Below are 8,086 nucleotides of genomic sequence, written 5' to 3' on the forward strand. Positions count from 1 at the left end.
CATAATACAACTAATCCATATAATACATCCCTTCCTCAATTGTCTAAAATGATTAGGAATTGTGCACTTTCTTTAGCATAAAACCCTTTCCTCTTCTTAAAACCCTGAGGTGAAAGGTTATTAATGTAATAAAACTAGAACCACAATTCTCATTTCTGTATTGGACTGCAATTAGGTTTTAAAAATTTTATAAAGAAATGTGGCAACTTATAAAGCTGCTCTATAGACTTTTTTAAAGAAAACATTCCCAGAAACAACTTAACAAAAAGGGCCTAGAATGACACTATGAAAACATCCTTTGATCACTTGTTAGTGTCGAGATGAGCGCCATTTTCCATCTCTACCACTGTCCCTTCTGTTATCATAGTCATGGCTCCAGCCATCGGGATTTCTCTCTTCATAGAAGAAATCATCTCTGCTTCCTCTGTAATGATGGTCGGGCCCATGATCAGTGTAACGCTGTTCACGGCTATAATGTCTATCCACTATGTAGGGATGAGAATTCTGTCTGACTTTTCGCTGTGATAATGGTGTATCTTGGCGCCACTGGGAGGTTGAAGACTGGTTAAAAGTGTGATTATGTGACTGAACTGATGGGGAGAATCCTGATTGATCCAGATGTGGAGAACCAAATTTCCCTCCATATGACATCTGTCTCAAAACACTGTTCATCTGAGCGAAGAGAAAAAGAAGGAAATGTGTTAACCACAAATATTTCTAGATAGCACAGGCAACAGATATCAAGCCATGGTCAAATGAACACAATAATGGAAAAGCAAAATCATTCTTGCCTAGCTGAATCTTAAGGTAAACACAACTAAAGTAGTACAATAGCTTCATTCATTCCAATGTATACCTACAAGATATCTGTACGTAACTACTACTCTTTGTCCTCCAGAATATAATTTAGAAGGGAAGAAGTAATACAAAACAACTATAATGTAAATCACTGTACGATGAACACATTAAAAGCAAAATCTCAGTATCTTTAGGAAGGATTTAATGAAGGCGACATATGATCTGAGTATTAAAAGTATGGATGTAATTTTTTTTTTTTGGCCATGCCGCATGGCTTGCAGGATCTTAGTTCCCCAATCAGGGATCAAACTCACACCCTTGGCAGTGAAAGCGTGTAGTCCTAACTACTGGACCACCAGGGAATTCCCTGGATGTTTTTTTTTTTTTTTTTTTTTTTTCTTTTTTGCGGTACACGGGCCTCTCACTGTTGTGGCCTCTCCCGTTGCGGAGCACAGGCTCCGGACGTGCAGGCTCAGCGGCCATGGCTCATGGGCCCAGCCGCTCCGCGGCATGTGGGATCTTCCCAGACCGGGTCACGAACCCGTGTCCCCTGCATCGGCAGGCAGACTCTCAACCACTGCGCCACCAGGGAAGCCCTGGATGGAGTTTTTTAAGGAAACTATTTTAAGGGGGGAGGTATGTCAAGGAAAGAAGACTGCACAAACAAAAATAACAGGGAAACACAGAATAGGTTCATAGAATAGCAAGTAATTCTGGCTAAGACAGGTTATAGATCTCACAAGCCATGACTAATGGACGGTAAAGCTAGAAAGATTTATTGGAATCAGATAATGGGAGCAAAAACACAAGGCTAGGGCTTCCCTGGTGGTGCAGTGGTTAAGAATCCACCTTCCAATGCAGGGGACACGGGTTCAAGCCCTGGTCCGGGAAGATCCCACATGCTGCAGAGCAACTGAGCCCCTGCACCACCATAACTACTGAGCCTTCACTCTAGAGCCTGTGCTCCGCAACAGGAGAAGCCACTGCAATGAGAAGCCCACTAGCCGCAACTAGAGAAAGCCTGTATGCAGCAACAAAGACCCAATGCAGCCAAAAATAAATAAATAAAATACGAAATTTATATTACAAAAATCACCAGGAAGATAAGCAAAACAGAGTTATAATAGTAATTTTGAAATGGTGTGTGAGATGGACTAGTGAGAAGAAAATAGATACAAGTACTAAGTGACTAGACGAGTGGTTCCCAAATTCTGCCTGTGAACAGACATTAGCTAATGATGATTTTTTTTTAATGGTCTACAGCAAAATAAGAAAAATATATAATATGTTTATAAAAGTTGATATCTCTTTATATTGGTCTCTCAATTTTATTTTATTTCACTTATATTTTTATTCTGCAGACCTGTGCAAAACAAAAGCCTAGGGACCACAATTCAAGATTGTGATTTGGGCAAAGAAAATAAAAAGAAAGAAACAAACGTAAGAAAAAGAAAAAAATGAAGGAACTGAGACTGATCAAAGACAAAGATGCAACAGCAAAAGATACTTAAGATTTTATCATTGGTGATATTATTACAGAAAAAAATGGCATGTTCACAAGGGAGGTGGTCTAGAAGACTGTAGTATATTAATGTATTAAGTATTAAAGACAGTACATGATAAGAAGTTACTCGGCACAGGTTGCAAGAACATCAGAGAATGAGTATCCAATATTTGCAACACACACACACATCACACCAACAATGGTTAAAGAAAAATACAAATGTGACAAGTAGTTCTTCTTTTTATCTTCAATCTTTTAAATATATATTTCAGCCCAGTGAAAACTAAAATGAGTGATCTACAAAGATCATGCTAGTCTAACTAAAATTTAAGAAATGAACTTAAGAATTAAGAATGAATGTTTTAGGGGCTTCCCTGGTGGTGCAGTGGTTGAGAGTCCGCCTGCCAATGCAGGGGACACGGGTTCGTGCCCCGGTCCAGGAAGATCCCACATGCCGTGGAGCGGCTGGGCCTGTGAGCCATGGCCGCTGAGCCTGCGCGTCCTGAGCCTGTGCTCCGCAACGGGAGAGGCCACAACAGTGAGAGGCCCGCGTACCGCAAAAAAAAAAAGGTCCACATCAAGAATGAATGTTTTAACTAAGTACGAGTTTTTTAGCAACTCGAGTTGAACAATCAGCTTACCACTGCTTGTCTCTGAAAATTTTCTGAAGAAGAAAAAGATCTTTGAATTATTGGTGTTGATGGAGTCATGTTATCCACTGTCCTTTCGTACCTGTGAAAAGTAAGAAAACCAAGATATAATCATTCATTCAGTAAATGTTTACTACATACCAATCCTGAGCAAAACACAGTCTTCAAAGACAGGAATGAACAAGACCAACAAGGTATCTGTTCTCATGGGGCTGGGGTAAGGATTCAGACAAGACAATTTCACATGGTTATAAAGACACAGTAATAATGACTAAAGAGCAAGTTGAGGTGAGAGAGATAGGCGGTTCTATTTTAGCTTGACTGGTCAGGACTGGCCTTTCTAAAAAGGAGACATTTGAAGTTAAGAGCTGAACAAGATTACCTGGAGGCAACACACTCCAGCTGAGGGAAGGACTAGTGCAGGGGTAAGCAAACTATAGCCTGTGTGCCAAACTCCGTTTGTGTAAACAAAGTTTTACTAGAACTTAGTCAGGCTCTTTTGTTTTCATATTATCTGTGTGGTGCTACAATGGCAGAAGAAACTAGTTCTTTATAGAAAAAAAATTTTGTCCATTTATAGAAAAAAAATTGTCAGTACGTGGGCCAGTAATGCAAAGGCCTAGACTGAGAACTAAAATGAAAAGGATTTGATCAATTAGACCTAACAGGTGAGGGAACCAGAAGAACTAAAAGATAAAAATCTAGATTTTTTGGCTTGAGCAATTAGGTAGACCTTTACTGAGATAAGAAGAAAGAGTAATAGGTTTGGGGGAGTAAGGAGTTCTGTAACATAAAAAGAATATTAATCTTAAGGACTTAAACCTTATTTCTCACTTCCTATAGAGGTAACTTGCTCTACAGGAAAACTCAGAAAGGTTTTAATTTTATTTTAAAATATGCCTTTGGAATCAAATCACCAAGATTTGGAATTACATCACCAAGAATCAAATCATCAAGATTTATCTTACAGTTTAGATCTTTTTATTTTTGGTTTTCTTCTTTTTTTTAAGCAGAACTGATTTTATTTGTATGCTGTAAAGAAAGCTACTTTTTTTAAAAAGAACTTTTATTCTTTATATATACATATATAAAAATATATATATATAAATAAACCCGTGCCCCCTGCAGTAGAAGTGAGGAGTCTTAAGCACTGGACCGCCAGGGAAGTGCCATATTTTGGGTTTTCTTAAATCGGATTACGTACCTGTATGCTAAGGGGGTAAAAAGTATAATTTTACTTACAGAGAGTATAAAAATCAGGTACAATCTAGTGTTTGATTAAAACTACAGTATTTACTTGCATATTTCTTTCCCCAAGAATTTCTAAGAAGGGTTAAAAACTCTTTTTTTTTCCCTCCACCTAAGATACCTTTCAAGAGTCCATAAAAGTGGTTAGAGATGCTTTGAATTCCAACTACACTGAAAAGCATTTAAACACAATTAACTTCAGCTGGCAAGAAGAGACTCTAGGAGGGTACCCTTTTCACATTACTCTCTCTTAACAATTGCACCTTCCAAACTCTTTCATATCCACCCACTTCTCTCCAGCTCTTGGCACCACCTTAATCCAAAGCAGCAACCTCACTGCCATAGCTTCCTTGCTACTAACACCAATACCTTGCTACCAACAGCTTCCTAGTCACCCTTGTCCCCTTCAATCCATTCTCTCCCAGTACAACCAACTAACTCATTAAAATACAAACCTGTTCCTCTTACTACCCTACTGAAAACGTTTCAATATCTTCCTACTGTTCTTAGGGTGAAATTCCAAAATCCTACTTATGGCCTATAAGAAAGACCCTGTATCATCCGCCTCTATCTACTTCAACAGTATCGTCTACTACTCTCCATTTTTTATTCATTATGATCCAGGTACACTGCCCTCTTTCAAGTCCTCATTCACTTACCTCTCCTTGTTAAAACTTTCTACTCATATCATGGTGGGTGTGCTCAATCAAACTGCCTGGGTTTGAAAACAAGCCCACTGCTTATGAGCAGTTCACGCTTGAGCAAGTTAACCCCCAACCTTCATTTTCTTCATACATAAGGTAGAGATAATAATAATCCTTGCCTCATAAATCTACTGTGAGGAATAAATGAGATCATAGGTGCAAAGGACTTGGTGAAGAACCTGACAGGTGACAGGTATTTGTTAACTCTTTCTTGAGTAAAGCCATAAATTGATAAATAGCTCTATGGACACACCGGGAAGAAACCATCCCTGGTAAAATATCAGCCTCCCCAAAGAAAATTATTAGTAAATATAAATATGGTACCTCTTCTAATCCTCAGTAGCTAAGAGGTATTTTAGAGATCATTCAAATCAACTTCTTTTCCTTACAAATGGAAAGACAGGGACATAGACTAGCTCAAGATTACACAATTGGTAGAGACCGATCCAGAATCCAATTCTAGGAACTCTTAGTCCAGTAGTCTGTTTACTAACAGGTATTTTTAAACTGCAAGCAACAACCATTTAGTGGTCATAAAACTAATGTGATTTTTTGAAAAATAAAATAAAATAGAAAATAGAGGATACTACAAGTAGTAAGGCTAAGTAATGTTTTTACAAGTTTCGTCTCAGTTATATACATGTATGTGGGTGTGGGTATGTCTTTACAAATGAACATAAATATAGTTATGTACGTATCTATTTTAAGGGAAGTATATATAATGGGCCTATAGCCCCCTTAAAATAGATACATATATAACTATAATCCAACATAGCAAATATAGCAGAAGAATAAAGAGGTAGGAGCATAAAGAAAGAAACCAATCACTCATTATGCATTTTGAAGTCACTGCCTAAAAAAATTCCTGATAAATGATTTTAAAAATAGGTGAGAAATATTACCTGCTAGGAGATGTGGACGTAGGGCTTGAACTTCCAACATGATGCTGGGGATATGACAAACTGACCTCCTGTGAGGCATGGCTACTTCCTAAAATGAAACAATTTGAGAAATTCTTATTGATAAAACACTTAATTTGAAATTTTGTATCCCTCAGCCCAATCACTCAGAAAAAGGTAGACATAGGCTAAAAGTGAAAACCTCAAATTTCAGTAAATTGCTTTATAGTTCATCAGAGTGAAAATTGTTAAGTGTTTAATACCAAATATACCCAAAACAAAGGGTTCCAAATAAGGTACTTTCCAATGTATAAATACCCAATCTGGCCATAATATTCTGATCCCCACACTAAATTGTAAGAATGACTACAAGGAAAGTTTCATCCTTACATGATCACACATCAAAATTTGTAAAAGTAAATGACAAAGCAGTCAGGAAAAGTATTTCCAGGAAATAATCCTTGTGCTTTTAGAGTGTGAACCCAAACTCAGTCATTTTAATAATAAGGTCTATGTTCTTTTCACAAACCCAAACTGAAATTTTAACTCTCATTTTAAAATTACAGCTTTCAAAATCCATACTGTCAATGTTACCCATTTTCAGGGATATATAAAGTTTACTATTCATAAAGCTTAAAGCATTCATCCAAAAATAGTTCTTTAAATAACAAAATTAAAAACAAAGCGGCAAACCACCTCTCTCCTAAACATCATCAGTGAACAGTTACCTGATCTAAACTGAATCTTGATGGGCCGTCCAAAAAGTTTGATTCCGTTAAGCAGATTCATGGCATAAGGGACAGATACTTCATGTTTGAAGTTCACAAACGCAAACTGCTTTGGTTTACCATCCTTATCTTTTGGAATTTTCACTTTTATTACTGGCCCAGCCTACAGACAAAAAAAGTTTTCAGAATTTCAGTAAGGCAGTTTCAGGAAAATACTCAAATTTTACAAAGTTTAAAAAATTCAAAAATGTAACCAGGGACTCTAATTTTAAAAATGGATACACTCGGATTTCCATCTCGGTTAGAGATCCTATAGATATGACCGAAAATTAGATTAACTTACTTGGAGGGAGGGAGCCCATAAGGAACCGGAAACCCAATCACCGACTGAATTTACATTTCACAGCACTTTATGACTTTAACAAGGCGACCAACATCCATCATTATCCCACTGCGTGGAAATTAACCTTTATCAAGAGTAAGAGAAAGTAGTTTTCTTGGACTAAAAATTCACTTTTGTATCGACTAATCAAACATTACCAGTTGGTGAAAGACAGAACTGGAGGGAACAGGTTTAACGCATCTTGATACAGATTTTAATACATAAACACTACAGTGCCGCTCTCCTACAGAGTATTTATGAGTCTGTCTTTGCTGCAACTTCGTAAGAAACTAGTGGAAAACGGATACTAAGAAAGAAATTGAAATAAAATTTACAAGCGGAAGATGAGAAAAGCAGGAAGAGGAAAAGCACAGCTCAACTAAGGACCCACGCGTACGAGGTCGCTTAAGAGCACAGACTCTTTACCACGTGAATGCCCGATAGAGGACCCTCCACCACCTTTAGTCGTTACTTCGGCCTGAACTAACCAGAATCCTTCTAATAAAGCGCCACGTAGCGAGCGCCTGCCTTTCTAAGCGCGACCCCCACCTCCAGCCCGCGCACCTGTCCGGTGCCGGGACGAACCGTGCCGCTTGAGCCAGGAAAGCGGGGATGGCCATTGGGCCGGGCCCTACGCGGGCCGGAAAACGAAAGGGAAAGGCTGATCCCAGCCGCTTACCTGGTGGAAAAGCTCGAAAAGGAGCTCCTCTGTCACTTTCGTTTCAAGGTTGCCCACAAAGAGAGTACGATCCGCTTCCGCTGCCGCCGCCCCCATCTCAGCATCGCCCCCTCCCGAAAAACGCCGAAGGGTCGCCGCCGACGCACCCACTGCGCACTCTCTGAAACCCCACGTCCTCGCGTTCCCAGGCGTCACAGACGTAAACGTCAACCGCGTCGGCTCTCAGCGGCGTAGACGTGCGCTGACGGACTGCGCATGCTCGGGAGGAGAGCGCTGGGTTAAGGTGGCTCCTTGATCCGCAGATGCTCAGGTGATGGCTTCCGATGAGGTCGGTCTCAGTGTTCGAGACCGGCTGGACTGATCAGTGGAGCCGCGAACAGTCTGCCTTGACCGTGGGACGTAACACAGATACTGCGGGCAGTGTTTGAAGATGGCCCTGAACTGTGTGTCCCTGTCTGCCGGCGATCGAAGAGGCCTGGTGGCCTACCGCTCTT

At 39.7% G+C, this 8,086-nt stretch overlaps 2 protein-coding genes across 3 annotated transcripts in view; one reads left to right on the plus strand and one right to left on the minus strand.

The window, feature by feature from the left end:
• Positions 1-309: 309 nt before the first annotated feature.
• Positions 310-7,781, minus strand: RBM7 (RNA binding motif protein 7). 2 transcript variants are annotated; one of them, XM_007452202.1, is made up of 5 exons: positions 7,593-7,781; positions 6,532-6,694; positions 5,807-5,894; positions 2,944-3,034; positions 310-672 (listed from the first exon to the last, which is right to left on the minus strand). In XM_007452202.1, the coding sequence occupies exons 1-5, from the start codon at positions 7,686-7,688 to the stop codon at positions 310-312; spliced, it is 801 nt and encodes a 266-aa protein (XP_007452264.1). In that variant the 5' UTR covers positions 7,689-7,781. The 2 variants fall into 2 exon arrangements, with proteins under 2 accessions (XP_007452264.1, XP_007452265.1); XM_007452203.1 differs by having other exon boundaries at positions 2,944-3,025; positions 7,593-7,688.
• A 241-nt stretch (positions 7,782-8,022) lies between these two features.
• The window catches only part of CUNH11orf71 (chromosome unknown C11orf71 homolog), a 449-nt gene continuing 385 nt past the window's right edge, over positions 8,023-8,086 (plus strand). The window contains exon 1 of the mRNA XM_007452204.1: positions 8,023-8,084. Within this exon, the coding sequence (XP_007452266.1) occupies positions 8,023-8,084 (62 nt within the window). The remainder of the gene's footprint in view (positions 8,085-8,086) is intronic.

Source organism: Lipotes vexillifer, unplaced genomic scaffold, assembly GCF_000442215.2.
Source record: "Lipotes vexillifer unplaced genomic scaffold, Lipotes_vexillifer_v1.1 scaffold743, whole genome shotgun sequence".
Lineage (NCBI taxonomy): Eukaryota > Metazoa > Chordata > Mammalia > Artiodactyla > Lipotidae > Lipotes > Lipotes vexillifer.

Bases quoted from the DNA above. Each gene is read 5' to 3' on its own strand.
- RBM7 (XM_007452202.1), bottom strand. From the start codon at position 7,688: ATGGGGGCGGCGGCAGCGGAAGCGGATCGTACTCTCTTTGTGGGCAAC. The intron at 6,695-7,592 runs GTAAGCGGCTGG...TTTTGTCTGTAG, and splicing joins TTTTCGAGCTTTTCCACCAG to GCTGGGCCAGTAATAAAAGT. The intron at 5,895-6,531 runs GTAACTGTTCAC...GTTTCATTTTAG, and splicing joins CAAGATTCAGTTTAGATCAG to GAAGTAGCCATGCCTCACAG.